The 13,781-nt window shown below is 62.8% G+C and overlaps 3 protein-coding genes across 9 annotated transcripts in view; 2 read left to right on the top strand and 1 right to left on the bottom strand.

Moving 5' to 3' along the window:
- Window positions 1-12,184, top strand: part of SLC38A10 (solute carrier family 38 member 10) — a 33,403-nt gene extending 21,219 nt beyond the window's left edge. For 2 of the 3 annotated variants that reach the window (XR_014185497.1, XR_014185498.1), the window contains 7 exons: window positions 340-493; window positions 5,867-6,037; window positions 6,279-6,737; window positions 7,274-7,372; window positions 8,888-9,067; window positions 9,368-10,901; window positions 10,932-12,184. Coding sequence is in view for 1 of the 3 variants with exons in the window: in XM_082066750.1 (XP_081922876.1) it covers window positions 340-493; window positions 5,867-6,037; window positions 6,279-6,737; window positions 7,274-7,372; window positions 8,888-9,067; window positions 9,368-10,497 (2,193 nt within the window). In the remaining 2 variants the exon portion in view is untranslated. Of the gene's footprint in view, window positions 1-339; window positions 494-5,866; window positions 6,038-6,278; window positions 6,738-7,273; window positions 7,373-8,887; window positions 9,068-9,367 lie in introns of all 3 variants that reach the window. The other variant, XM_082066750.1, reaches the window with a different exon arrangement.
- Window positions 12,185-12,190: 6 nt separating this feature from the next.
- NDUFAF8 (NADH:ubiquinone oxidoreductase complex assembly factor 8) lies at window positions 12,191-13,740 on the bottom strand. 3 transcript variants are annotated; one of them, XM_082066756.1, is made up of 4 exons: window positions 13,604-13,740; window positions 13,367-13,497; window positions 12,995-13,105; window positions 12,191-12,492 (listed from the first exon to the last, which is right to left on the bottom strand). In XM_082066756.1, the coding sequence occupies exons 1-4, from the start codon at window positions 13,713-13,715 to the stop codon at window positions 12,472-12,474; spliced, it is 375 nt and encodes a 124-aa protein (XP_081922882.1). In that variant the 5' UTR covers window positions 13,716-13,740; the 3' UTR covers window positions 12,191-12,471. The 3 variants fall into 3 exon arrangements, with proteins under 3 accessions (XP_081922882.1, XP_081922881.1, XP_081922883.1); XM_082066755.1 differs by having other exon boundaries at window positions 13,367-13,500; window positions 13,604-13,729; XM_082066757.1 differs by lacking the exons at window positions 13,367-13,497; window positions 13,604-13,740 and adding an exon at window positions 13,198-13,347.
- The window catches only part of TEPSIN (TEPSIN adaptor related protein complex 4 accessory protein), a 4,701-nt gene continuing 4,552 nt past the window's right edge, over window positions 13,633-13,781 (top strand). For all 3 annotated transcript variants that reach the window (XM_082066754.1, XM_082066753.1, XM_082066751.1), the window contains exon 1: window positions 13,633-13,771. The gene's annotated coding sequence lies outside the window, so the exon portion shown is untranslated. The remainder of the gene's footprint in view (window positions 13,772-13,781) is intronic.

The raw sequence follows: 13,781 nt of genomic DNA, 5'->3' as shown, positions 1-13,781 counted from the left end.
TCACCAATTTCATGGTGTAGCTGCTGGAAATACCAGGGAATGCGTCTCTGCAGCTGGACTCCTGTCTGCCACGTCCGTTCCTCTGTCCTTCCACGCTGTCCCTTTGCTGTCGAGCCCTCTGGTGCAGGAGCTTTCGACAGCGTCTGAAGCTCCTTGCTGTGTGTGTACACCCAAACACGAACCTCAGCCAAAAGCTACTGGTTTTTCTTTTTCACTTCTTGAGTTTCTCTCCTCCTTGTTTGACTTGTGTAACTGCGCTGAGCTTTGAACTGTTTGGAGACCGCGTTTGCTGCGCCGTTTGTTTTGCTGCGCTAACCGAAGCTCTGGCGCGTTGTGCAGATCATCCTGTGGATTGGCCTGGGAATCCTGGTTATCAGCACGTACACCACCCTGTCTGCCACGGAGGACGCCCCGGTGAAGGTGGAAGCCGTGGGCTTGGAGCACCTGGACGGAGAGGAGCACAGAATGGACCAGGACTCGCTCAAAATCCCAGGTACGTGTGCTCGAGCCGTGCTGCCCGGCCCTGCTCCCAGCTCCAGCTCTTTAGGAAAACGTGTTCTAAAGGAGCGTGGTGGGAGCGGGGTCTCTTCCAGGCAGCTCTGTGCATCTCCCCAGCATCCTGGGGACTTTTCCCGAGAAAAGCTGCAGCTTTGCCCCCTGGAAAAGCCCGGTGTGAGCTCCGGGTGCTCCGTGGGAGGTTCATTTGGGAAGGGAGCTGCTGTGGGCCCGGGCTCCCCGGGGGACAGAGCGCGGTCTCCTGGTCGGGGTGGTAAATACAGCTCCGCGCTGGCCATCTGCGCACGGGGTGCGGGTCCCCAGGCGGGGCCGGTCCCGCCGCTCCCGCCAGCGCCTTGTCCGCCGTTCCAAGAGCAGCCATTCACTGCACTCAAAGGTATGTAAATTTATGGGCACTGACTTTTTTTTTTTTTGGTTGCGAGGATATAAATTTGGATTGGGCTTGAGCTCTGACAAAGCCTGTGATTATGCCTCAGCTTTGTTTACTGGCTCAGGTTATTTATTGTTTGTTTGCTGTGGCCGTTGATGGAATTACGGCGGGTCCGGCGCGGCCCCAGCTGCAGGCTGGCCCGGCAAGGCCACGGCGAGCAGGTGTCTCCTGACCCCGCGCTGCCCCTCATCCGCGCCATGGCCTGGGCCTTTATTTTATTTTTGCTTCTGCTCCTGCTTTTTTTTCCCCTTTTCCTCTTTTTTTTTTTGTTCTTTGGAGGCCTTGAAATATCCTCACAGAGATTGAGAACGGAAGCGAGAAAGGGGCTTGTCTCTTCTGGAGATTATCCTCCCTCCCGGTTGTTGGCCGCGTTCCCACTGAGCAGCTTTGAGTGTCTCCGAGACGCTGGTGCTGCCGCCGATAACATTCACCGCGGGCCGCGCGGCCCCGGCAGCGCCGGCTTCCATGTGCTCGTGGTTCACCCACGGCGCACGTCCTTCCCGGGACACCCGGCAACCCTGAGCACAAGATGCTCCTGATCCCTTAATCGAGCGCACTCAGCAGGGCCGGGAGGGGGGATGTGATTGAATTCTTCCGCCTTGGTTAATTTTGGAGCAGTAATGGCCAAAGAACAGCTGCTCGTTTCAGGAGTCGTCGCTAATGACACATGTTCTTGCGACTGGGAAAATAGAAAAGAAGTCCCATAAAAGATGGTGTCCGCTGGGGTTTGCTGAATCTCTTCTCCCCGTGAAGCGGGGCGGCGGAGCGGGACGCTGGTCTCATCCCACGCGGCACCGCGGCCGTCCTGCCGAGCCCCCCGCCCGCCCGGAGCCCCTCGTGGCTGCTGGATGGAGCGATTCCCGCTGGCGGGACGGCGGGTTTGGCGCCGCGGGCCCCACGTTCCACAGGAGGAGCCGCGCGGCTCTGCTGCCCCGGCACAGCGAGGGCCCGTTGGCAGCGGGGGCTGCTGGCTCCGCTGTGGCCCTGGGACGGAGCCGCGCGGAGCAAGGGGACAAGGTCCCTGCGGAGCAGCCGGCGCTGGGGACGCGGGAGCTGCTGCTGCGAGCCGCCCAAGCTTGGAGCCGCGCGCCCTGTGCCTGCGCCGGCTGTGGGCTCGAAGGCAATGAGGGGTGGGAAATGGTGCCCTTCCTCCCCCGCGGCTCCTCGGCCTCACCCGCCGCGTTTTGCAGGGGCAGGAGCCTGTGAAGCGCCGCAGCAGCCACGTCCCGTCCCCCGGCGCCGCTGCCCCGGTCCCCGCGCGGCTGCGCCGGGCTCCGCGCTCGGCAGCACCGCGCGGCTCCTGGGCGGGCGGGGGAGCCCCGGCCCCTTCCCGCGCCCCCGCCCACCGTGCCGAGCCCGACCCGGGGGCTGCGCCGCCGCTTTTCCCAGTTCTGCCTTCAGCATCTGACTTTTGCCTGTCAGCATGTGAGAGGAGTTTTATTGGCCTCTTTGATGTTGCGGAGACCAGAACTGTACAGACTTTCATTAAAACCCTGCCCTGTGGGCCCTGGGATTATGAATATTAGAACATTGCCCTTTTATGTGAACATGTATTGACCAGCGGAGTCTGAACAGTGTTTTTACTAACGACACCCAAGTGCCCATTACAGCCCCTGCCTGGATTGCTGGAGGTTTACTGTCAGCAGCTCTTCGGGAAAGGTATAAAACCCCTTTCAGAGATGTTGTGCCGCGCCGTGCGGCGTGTGCGCCTGTGTTAAAAGGTTGCTAAGCTGCCTGTGAAAGCTCATGAAGGCAATTATCCATTAAAAAAAAAAAAAAAGCTAATTAGGCAATTTCTCTCTGTATTTGAAAGCACCCCAGAGGGTCTCATGGGGTGGATTAAGATTTTGTAATATTTTTCAGCTTCTTACTTGATCATCGCTGCTTCATTTTCTTTCTCGTTGTGCAATGTCGGGTAACAAAGACCCGATTCACGCTCCTTGTGCACGAGCACCCTTTCCCGGCGCTGGGACCCTTCTCCATCCGTCCCTCGTGTCCTCCTGGTTTGTGTTACATGGGACTCGGGCGAAACTCGGGGCTGCATTGGCTGCGATGCCGAGGGCTCCTCTGTCTTGCGCCGTATCTGGGTGTTTGTCCCCAAAAACGAGCCCTGCCCGGCTGCGTCCCCACGGCGTCCCGAGCCCGAGCAGCCCCCGGCGCCTGTGAAACGTGGATTATGCGGAGCTGCTAATAGCTGCCGAACAGCTTGATCCGCCGCGGCTCTCCCCGGTGCTTTGTGCACCCGAGCTTTTAATAGCGCCTGTGACACAGAAAAGGAGCCATCAGCCTCCTGTAATTTGGGTTCGTTTTTACTGCTGGTGCGTCGGGAGACAACTGTGAACTAATTTTGGTGATGCCATTCGATAACCTTGTGGAATCTGTACCCGCTTCAGGGGGAGGGGGCTGCGCCAGGCTCCCAGGGGGGCTCGTCCCTGCCCTGCGTGGGGCTGCTCGGCACATTTGGGGACAGCGATTTGCCCCCGTCCCTCTGCCCCACTTATTCTTCATTTTCATTAGCATGGGCTGGTGGATTTTGCTCCGTTTCCCTGCGCTGAAGTGATTGAAGTGAAGCTGAAGCTGAACCTCGGGCGATGCTCCGGGGGGGCGGTGTCCCCCGGTCCCTTCCCCGGATCCCCCTCGGCTCGGGGACACACGGGGGCCGCTCCGGCCGCCCCCGCCCGCAGCGGCGTGTGCGACGCAGCTTTTGGCTGCAGTTGTCGCTGAGGTGGCCGAGAGCGATAGGAAAACGCGTGAGGAGGATTTAATGCCTTTCTGGGACCGCTGCTGCTACCCGAACCAGGGGCGGGGGGGAAGGGAAGCTTTTAGCTTGCTAATGGTGAAGTTTTATTGCAGCCTGGAGAGGCTGTTGGCAACCACAGCACACGGCGACGGTCGCCAAGAGCCCCGGTTCCCTTGAGCGGCGCGAGCCGGGGCCGTGCCGAGGCGAAGCGAAGCCCCCGGCGCCGCGTCCCCGCCGCAAACCAAACGGCCTTTGCAGCCGCTCAGCGCGCTGGGGCGGCCGAGGCCGCTCGTAAAGCACGACGAGGCGCAGCGGTACCGCACCGCGCTGCAAAGGGACCCGGAGGGCGGCGAGACAGAGCGATTATTACACATCCCGAGCAAAATTGTTCTCTGCAAACCACATATAGTCCCTTATAGATTTCCATGCAGCGTGAGAGGTCGTTAATTCACACCCTGATGATGAACTTAATTTTGTTTCCTGCTGAGCAAATGATGGCTTGGAGGCAACTTTGTCTTATTATGGTGCGGAGACTTTAATTTTTTGTTTGTGTTTTGTTTGTGTTTTGCTCTTTTCTCGCATTGTTTGCAGAACAGGGACCACGCGGCTGCCTCTTGATTGACGATGGATGCTTTTTGCGCGGCGGGTTTCCCCAGCCCGCGGTTGTGTCCCGCCCCGCGGGGGGGTCACCTGCTGCGGCTCCCCCCGCCGGGGCCGTTCTGGTTTGACGCTCGTTGGCGCTCGGGGGGGCGGCCGCCCCGCTCCCTGCTCTGCTTTCCCCTCTTGCTGCCGGGCTCGCGGTTCCCGTGGCCGTGGGAGCGCGGTTGTGGTTCCGGCTCCTCCGCGGTCTCCTGCGAACGCAGCCCCCGCCCGGCTTCATGAACCAATTAACGGAAAAACTTTCCTCCGATGGAGTAACTAATTCGTTGTGTGTTGCTGCGAGGCCGGGGCTGCGCCAGAACGCCCACGGCCGAGCCCGGCGCTGCCCTCCCGCTGCCCGGGGCCCGCGGCCAGTGCCGGGCACCGGCTCCCGCATCCCATTCGCCCCGAAGGAGGCGGGTCCTGCCCTCCGTGGGCAGCGCGACCCTTGCGCACCAGCCTCGAGTTTCTCATGAAACCCGAGTTGTTTTTCCCTCCCACCATCGTTCCCCAACCGAAGAGCCGCGGGCGGCCCCGCGCACGTCCCCGGACCGGCTGCCAGAGCGTGCAGGTTTCTGGGCCGGCGCGGGGTCCTTCTGGCGCGGATCCCTCTGGGCCAGGATTTTGTACTCGCTCTGTTGGGCTTTTTCCCCCCTAATTTGGGTAAGGCCCACGCAGCTGAAGTTGTGGCAATCTCTTCTTTCCCATGAGTTCATCTTGTAATAAATCGCACCAGCCCTGCGGAGGGGGAGGGGAAGATGGAAAGATGTTTATAGAATTAATTCCCCGAAGGAAATCGCTCGGGGGAGGGCAAACGGGGGAAGAGTTGAGAATGTTTTTTTGTTACAGAAGAGTTCGTTAGATGGAAAAAAAATCTGCAGAACAACTTCAGTGCTGGGAAACAATTGGATTTCCTCCTCCACTGCTCTTGTGAGGAAGAGCTCGCTCCCTGCTCGCGCTGTGTGGGCCGGGGGGACCGTTCCCGCCCCGCGGGGTGTGGGGGCCACTCCAGCGCTGAACCCCATCCCTGGTTTGACTGGGATGTGTCTTTGAAGAGGTGGGGGAGTCCCTGTCCCCCCGGGAGTTTCCCCACGTCACACTCGGTGTGCGAAGGGCTGGGGATGTGAACCAAAAGGAGAAAAAAATCACGATAAAAGAGGGTTTGAGCAGCTGCGCAGCTGGTGCAGGGGAGGGGGGTGCAGCTGGACCCCCCGGGTTCTCCCGCGCAGGGGCCGGCGGGGAGCCGGGGGTTTGCTACCATCTGGCGGCACCGGCTCGCAGCGGCAGGCGCACGGCACGGCCTGGCCTGGCCTTCCCGGCAAAGGCGCCGCAGGGAAAACAACCGGGCGGCCCAGAACAAAAGCCCCAACCCCTCCGCGCCAGCGCTGGAGGGAAAGTCGCTGCCCGGCTGGTGCGGGTGCAGCACGGAGCTGCCGCCCCGGCCCTGCCGAGCGGCCTCCGGCAGCTCCCGTCCCGCGGCTCCCGTCCCGCGGCTCCCGTCCCGCAGCTCCCGTCCCGCAGCTCCCGTCCTGCCTTTGCAGAGCAGAACCCGGCGGTGGAGGCGGCAGAGGATGACCGTGCTAAACCCAAACTGCTGGGGGAGAAGGAGGAGATGGAGCAGCCGCAGATCAAGGTGCCCATGGAGGTTCCCGAGAGAGAGGAGGACAGAGGGAAGCCGGAGGAGAAAGTGCAGCTCGACCGTCCTGATCAGGGTAAGGGGGGCTCTGGGGAAGAGCTGGAGGTGCACACTGCAGGAGTATTTCAGGTAAAGATCTTGATCTGTGCTCGTTACCTTGTGCCCTGAAGGTGATTTAGTATTTGATGCTCTCGAGGCTCGTTGGGAACGCAGCCTCTGGTGGGGAAGGGGAGGCAGGTTGAGACGGGCAGCCGGGTGTGCGGTGAACCCGCTGCCCGCTCCTTTTGCAGCCGCTCACCCTGCCCGTCGTCCCGCAGGGATCGCGCTGCCCGTGGGGGAGGCTCATCGCCACGAGCCGCCCGTCCCGCACGACGAGGTGGTGGTGGACATGGGGCGGGAGCGCGAGGAGTCCGACGAGAACAAGGCTGTGCCCGGAGCCGCCAACGACCGTCTGCTCGAGCCGGCGCTGGATCCTCAGAAAGAGGCGCTTGGCCCAAAACAAGGGAAGGAAGCGATTGCTGAGAACCAGCCGCGGGGAGGGACCGCCGAGCCCGGGAAGAATGCGAAGAACGCGCTGGAGGTGATGGCGCGGCAGGGCAGGCTGCCCTACAAAGAGCTGGAGCCAGACAAACCAGCGCTGGAAGCCGAGGCGCGAGCTGCCGTGCCCGACGGTGAGATGAAAGCTGAGGCTGCGGGTGACGGGGAGAAATCGAAGCTCCAGCTCCCCAGGAAAGCAGAGGAGGCTGCGAAGTCGGTGGAGAAGGAAGGAGACCCTGGTAAGCTTGTCCGAACAAACTCCTTTTGGCCTGGAATCCCGGAGACCGGGCAGTTCCTGCCTCCATCCCAGCGTTTCCTGTGAATTCGGGAGCCGAGCCCGTGAGCGCGCGCAGCCCTGTCAGCAGCTGCCGCGGAAAAGGAGGAATCTGGTGGCTTTGACAGCTCCTGTAATATCTGTCAAACAGTTGTTTGCTAGCCTGCTAAATGTCAGGTGCCGTGCTGTTCCCGTGCGTCCCTGAACTCACTGGGGACACGGAGCCGGCAGATCTTGACAGGTAACACATTGCTAAGTGCCCGTCTAAAAGCTCGTTAGAACTGTTCTTGCATTTTAATTGGCGGAGGTAGTTAGCGCTGGCTCGCTGCCACGAGTCTATACGATTGTTAAATATTTTTTTCTTTTATTACTTCCCTTGCAGTCATCGGGTTGAATATAAACTGTGCCGGCTTAGGCGGGGGGGACAACGCGACGCGGAGTTGTTTCGGGAACATCTGCCGCGGAGCGTCCCCGCTGACCGTGAGCTCTGTCCATCCGCAGGTGACAAGCCGGAGCTGCCCCTCCCGGAGCGAGCGGAGCCGCGGGAGCCGCGGAACCCCCAGGAGCAGCAGCAGCAGGACGGGGAGAGCAAGCTGGGGGGTGAGTGTGTGTCCCGGGGGGCTGGGGGCTCCTCTCTGCTCTTCGCTTCGTGCCCCCCGGGGCTCTGCGCTCGTCTGCGCGGTGGCAGCGGGTGGGCTCTGCTCCCGGGCAGCGCGTCGCCGTCCTCTTCGCTTGGTGGTATCCGCTTGGATTGCTAATTATTGCCTCTCGTTCTGTGTTGCAACGGGACTTCGAACACTGGGTGTAAAAGCCAGCGGTGGGTCGGGACTGTGACGACTCTTCAGGTTTCAAGGAAGGTGAAAGCACCTGAGTTTCCGTGGGGTTTTCCTGCGCGGTCTGTGCGGGACGTGCCGGGGTGCTGCCCCGTTGCCCCGTGAGGGTGTCACCCAAACCGCGCTGGGCTCGCTCTGCTGCTCTGCCCCGAGCGGAGCTGCGTCCCGGGCGCGCGGGGTGGGAGGGTGAAAAGGCGTCACGGGCGCGAGGGGGAGGACGGGGAGCCCGGGGTGCTCTCTGCAAACAGCTGTTGGGGGCTCCGGCTGCAGCTGCCCCAGGCCGCGGGAGCTCGAGTGCGCTCATTCGATAACTGTTTAAGATGTTTTTTGTGAAGATCGCCTGTTAAAACGCAGCCGAAGCTCCGGCAATGCCGGCGCTCCCCACGGTCCAAGGGGGAGCCGGGAGCCCCGTTTCCGTTGGTCGGCGTGGGCGAGTTGAGCTGCACCGACACGGGAGTTACGAGTGCGTGGAGCTGGGGCGAGAAACGTTTGGTTTGGTGTGAACCTTCCTGCCGCGTGTGCCCGCGGGGACCCGGCGGCTCGGGGAGCCAGTACCAGAAGGGACTTCTGTTTTCGATGTTTATTCTGAGCAAAGTGCGAAGAATAAACAGATCTCGTGGAGTCAGTTGCTCTCTGGAAAGGACGGAGTTCCCCTGGCGGCCCGGGGGGGAATGCGGGGGCGCTCGGCTCGTGATGCCATCATGGGAACTGGCAATATTTCTCGTTAATCACCTTGCGGGTGATTAGCGGGACGGGGAGGCAGCGCGTGCTGGAGGAGACTAACCTGGACAGCATCCCTCGGTAACTCAAACGGCATTTTACAGGCTGTAATTTTGACATTATTTCCTTCGGGGTGTCTGGGAACAGGGTGCGTTTCGAAGGAATGGAGCTTTTTGGGGTGGGAGGTGAGCGCCACGCGGTTCCCCCTCTCAGATACGACTCGGCACATCTGGGGCTCTGTCCAAAGGCAGCGCCGTGTCCCTGCAGACCTGGGGCTGCTGGGCTGCCCCTGTTCTGCGGGGCCGTGGGCAGGATGGTTCGGCGGGTGTCTTCCTGCCAGCCCTTGCCTTGGCTAAGCCGGGAGAACAGGCCACAGGAGCCTCTGGTCGCTCTGGTTGTCACCCAGGACTTGTCCCCTGGAAAGACCCAGCTCAGCGTCGGCACCTCGTGTGTCGGGTCAGTGTTTCCGTGTCGGTTTATCCCACCATGCGGGTCGTTTCTAATGAGAGGTTTGAGTCATGGAGTTTGGGTTTTATTTCTGTTGGTGTTTTGTCTTTTCTAGAAGCGGGGCCGGCGAAGCTGCTGGACCACGCCGTGCTGCTGCAGGTCATCAAGGAGCAGCAGGTGCAGCACAAGCAGCTGCTGGACCAGCAGGCGAAGCTGCTGGCGGTGATTGAGGAGCAGCACAAGGAGATCCACCAGCAGAGGCAGGAGGAGGGAGGGGAGGAGAAGCCGAAGCAAGGTAAGGACACCCCCAAGAGCGTGACCCCTCCACGGGCCGATCAGCGCTCTCAGCAGCTGTAAAATCGGCCAGGACAGATCCGAGTCCCTCGGCACGGGGCAGAGGCTGCTCTGCAGAGTTCGTGTGCCTGGCCCTGGGTCCCCCAGTGCAGGGTGACGCTCCCCCCGTGGCTCTCCTCGTGTTCCACGATGGTGGGATCGCTTCCCCTGTCCCCTGTGGTGCAGAACGTGGTGAGAGGAGGAGGAAACGTGCCACTTGTCATAAGACAAAGCCTTTACGTGTTATGTTTTTGCTCCGCAGCGGAAGCGCAGCAGGACCCCGCTGCGCCCCTCCCCGGGAGCAGGGAGGACGAGGGTCCGGGCGCCAAGCAAGAAGCTGCCGCTCAGCCGCTCGGCAAAGAGCCGCGGGAGCCGCCGGGACAGGGCGCCGGCGCCGGCGGGCAGCGCCGCGGGGCCGTGGGGACACGGGGGCAGCCCGCGCAGGGCCGCGACGTTCCCGGCGTTCCTCCCAAGGAGCGCAAGGTGCTGCCGCAGAACGACAGAGCCATTAAAAATACGGTGGAGAACCGGGATCCCGTTCACAGGGACGCCCAACACGTTCCAGCGGCCAGAAACCACCTAGAAAAGAAACCCTTGGCAGAGGATTTAGGAGGAGGTCAGGACTCCAAAGCTGGAAGAGACGTCCACGAGAAGAAGAATTCCATGAAAGCCGTGGAAGAGGCTACAGCTCCCGTCCAAAGAGAACAGCCGGGGGCTGCCAAAGTTCAGGGACTGGCAGAAAAGAGCCTGGAAAGAGACGCGGGAACAGACCTGAAAGCCAAAGCCCTGAGCCAGGTGGAGCCCGGCGCCCTGGCAGCCGCGCAGGAGCAGCGGGACGCGGCAGAGAGCGAGCGGCACCTGCGGGCCGCGCCGGGGGCTGCGGCGCAGGGGGCGGCGGGCGCTGACGGGCGGCAGCGCGACCTGCAGCGGGACCTGCCCGGCCAGGGGGAGCGCAGGGAAGAGGCTCCTCGGGAGAAGGGGGCGCAGGAGCCGCCAGGGGGGCTGCGGAGCCGGCAGGGGCTCGATGACGGGGCCCTCGCCAACACTGCTGAGAAGAAACCGGGCCCTGAGAACGACCGAAAACCCGAGAGAGGAGCTGCCCAGGGGGACCCGCAGCTGGACGATGATGTCAAACCCAACCGGGACCTGAAGCTGCAGGCGGAGCTGGACCTGCGCCGGAGGAGACGGGACCTGCTGCCTCGCGAGGAGGAGGAGGAGGCGGCTGCGCAGGGGGCGGGGGTCTTCATTGGCCTGAACCCCCTCCCAGATGTGAAGGTGAACGACCTGCGGAGCGCGCTGGAGACGCGGCTGCAGCAGGTTGCGGAGGGCGCGCAGCAGCTGGGCCGCAGCCGGCACATGGAGCAGCTGCCGCGGGCGGGCGGCAGCGTGTGAGCCAGGGGTCGCGCCGTGGGTGGCTGCGGCTCTGGCCGTGGGCGCGGGGCTCGGAAGCTCCGCGGGGAAGGTTTGAGTTCACCAGCTGGTTTTAAGCCACCGCGGCTCAGGAGGAGGTCGGTCGGAGCTGCGGCGCTTTGCTGGACGCAATGCGGGGACCCGCGGGAGCTCCCGGGACCCGTGAGCTCCGTCCAGGGGACGGTGCCACCTCCCTGTGTGTCGCAGGAGATGGCGGCTGTGGGGACAAAGCTCCCGCTGTCCCCTGCCTTCCCCTGGCCGCCACCTGCGTCGGCTCCCTGCCAGCCCGGCTCTCAGACACCTCGTTCAACATCCCGTTCGTATCGAATTGCCTTTTCCATCCAGCTCTTGGCTCCGCGCTCCGCACCGAGGTGATCGTCCCCAAGGTGATCGTCCCCAAGGTGATCGTCCCCAAGGTGATTGTCCCCGAGGTGATTGTCCCCAGGCTCCCCAGAGCAGCTTCCCCGGGGGGGACCCGGGATCCCTCCCCAGGAACAGCTTTGTTCTGGAGAAGCATCAAATCAGGCGTTGAGAACCAGCTTAGCCATTCGCTTTGGTGTTTCTCTTGAAGTGGGAGCTGTTAGTCTTGCGTGTTTAGGAGATAGTTGTGGTTTAGGAACCTAGTTTAGTAGAAACGCTGCCTTAAACGGGCACAACGGCCGCTGTTGTGCTGCCTCGACTCCCAGGGATTCTGTTTGTTGGCCACACACGAGCAATAAGCCGGAGCTTTGCTGTCCCGCCCTCCCGGGCTTGGCTCAGCGACTCCCTCAAAGTGCTTTACGAAGCTCAGCCGGGGGCTCCCCCCAAACCAGCCGGAGTTTTCTGCAAGAGGCGACTGATTTGGGAACAAAAGCAGCGGTTGAAGCGGGGACCGGGGGCTCAGGCGAACCTACCTCTGCTCTGCACCGCGGTGCAGCGTTTGTTCTCTTGTTTTACACCCGTCGCTGTCAGTCCCTGCCCTGGAAACGTGTTTTATGAGCAAGGAGGGGAAGAGCGGCTCTGGGAGCGCCGGTTCCCCCCAGGCTCCCAGGCCGTGATTCATCCCTCTGCTTGTTGCTTTGTTTTGTGTTTGTTTTTACATCCTGACTCACGAATGTAAGAAATCAAATCCCAAAGCTCTCGCTAGAACGGCTGAAATTTCCCAGCCCGGAGCCTACAGACCTCATCACTGTGCTGGTTTTTATATCCGCATCTCCAAGTGTCTTTGGTAAACGAGCCGCGCGGAGTTTGTGTTGGATGGGACCATGGGGACGGTCACCCCGCTCCGGGCTCCGCTGCTCCAAGGATGTTGTCTTAATTCCTCATTAAAATGACACGGAGCCCCAGGATGAGCCGTGGACCCGGGTGCCCGTTCTGCACCGGGGGACACCCCCGCGCCCCCCGGGAGCTTCTCCTGCGCTGTCTGAAGCACAAGCGACGCGGCCGCAGCCCCGGAGCCGCTCGCAGCCTTTGTAAAGTGTGAGGGCACGGGAGCCAGGGCTGGATGTGCCCGGCTCCGCCGCCCGCCTGGGGCCGCCCTGCGCCCCTTCCTGCCCGTTCCATGATTCTGAGCTGTTTGTGTGAACACAAAGGACCAAAGACGCTCCTGACATCCCTCAGCACCGGCTGGGGACCGGCGGGAGAGACCAGAGGGGAGGCCAAGCTGGTCAATAAAACAACCTGAAGCATTTTGAGCTGAATTCTTTTTAAAAAATTAAGAGAGATCAGTGAGAGGGCTCCTCAGCGCCGGGCTGCGCTCCCCGGGCGGCAGCGCCGTCTGCTCCGTGTGAGGCGCTCCGCTCCCGAAGGAACCCCCCCACACACACACACCCACACACCTGCTGCCGTTGGGGCTCGGGACAGGCGGCTCTGGGGCTCTGGTGGCCGCCCTCCCCCCAGCTCCATTGTGTAATTTAAGGCCAAGCCGGGTTGGTTTGAGTTTTTATTTGAGGGCAGCGTGTCCAGCCGGCCCCGCGGTCACTGCGGCGTCGCCTTCGCCTGCGAACAATCACAGATTCGGTTTATTGGAAAAGCCCCTCAAGACCATCCACTCCAACCACAACCCCCCGCGCTGCCCCTGCCCGAGAGCCCCTGTGTCCGTCTGTCCAACCCCAGGGATGGTGACTCCAGCCCTGCCCTGGGCAGCCTGTTCAATGCCCCACAGCCCTTTGGGGGAGAAATTGTTCCCAGATCCAACCTCACCCTCCCCTGGTGCAACCTGAGGCCGTTTCCTCTGCTCCCGTCGCTTGTTCCTGGGGGGCAGAGCCCGACCCCCCCGGCTCCGAGCTCCTTTCAGGCAGCTCAGAGCTCAGAAGGTCTCCGCTCAGCTCCTGTTCTCCAGTGACCCCCCGCTCCCTCAGGCTCCATCATCTCCAGCCCCGCTCCCTCCTCCCAGCCCGTCCAGCACCGCCCGGGCCCGGAGCCGCCCGCGGGGTGCGGGGTTCGGCCTCAGCACAGCCCGGCCCCGCCCGAGCCCGCCCGGCCCGGGCCCCGCACGTACCGCGCGGGCCAGGCAGTCCCGCAGCGCCCGGAACTCCCGCACGCACTGGTCCCGCCGCAGCTCCGCCGGCCCGGCCGCCGCCGCCGCCACGCACCGCCCGTAGGCAGCCGCCTGCGGGGAACGAGACAACCGGAGCACCGGGCCCAGCACCGAGCCCAGCACCGGGCCCGCCCCCCGGGCCGCCCCCGCCCGCCCGGCCGCACCTGCTCCCCGCACCCCGCCAGCAGCTCCGGGAAGCGCCGCAGCCGCGCCCGCGCCCGCTGCCACACGCCCCGGCCCGACATGGCCGCCGCCGCCGCCTCACGGCTCGGACGCCGCCATGGCGGGGGCGGCCGCGATTGGGCAGCCGCGCCGCTCGTCAAAGAGACGCACCCTCGTATTGGGCGCCGCTGGATGCCCGCCTCTTCGACTGGTCGATAGGTCAAGCGGCGTGCATATCAAACCGCGTTTGCTCTCTGATTGGGTACTGATGGACGGTCTCTTCTCGGGTTGGCTGGTTTCGCCTGCTGGAAAAGTGGATTGGTCACAGGCGGCACCCACCTCTCGAGCCCCCACTGATTGGTTGCCCGTCGCAGGCAGCTCTAATTGGCGGAGGTGCCGGTTGTTTACTTCCTGTCTCCCGCCCTTTTGCTGCCGGCGTCAGTCTTGTGAAGCACTTCCGCCTGAAGCTCCGCCCTTCCGCTCCGATGACTGGCCGAGCGGCAGCGTTTAGTACTCTCATTGGTGCGCAGTGCCTTCCGGTGGGCGGAGCCGTGAAGCTCTTTTCGAGCCGGGCAGGTCCAGCACC

The sequence above is a fragment of the Streptopelia decaocto genome, assembly GCF_964273445.1.
Source record: "Streptopelia decaocto genome assembly, chromosome: 16".
Lineage (NCBI taxonomy): Eukaryota > Metazoa > Chordata > Aves > Columbiformes > Columbidae > Streptopelia > Streptopelia decaocto.
The sequence above is the reverse complement of the archived record's forward strand: the minus strand, read 5'-3'. Positions and strand labels throughout refer to the sequence as shown.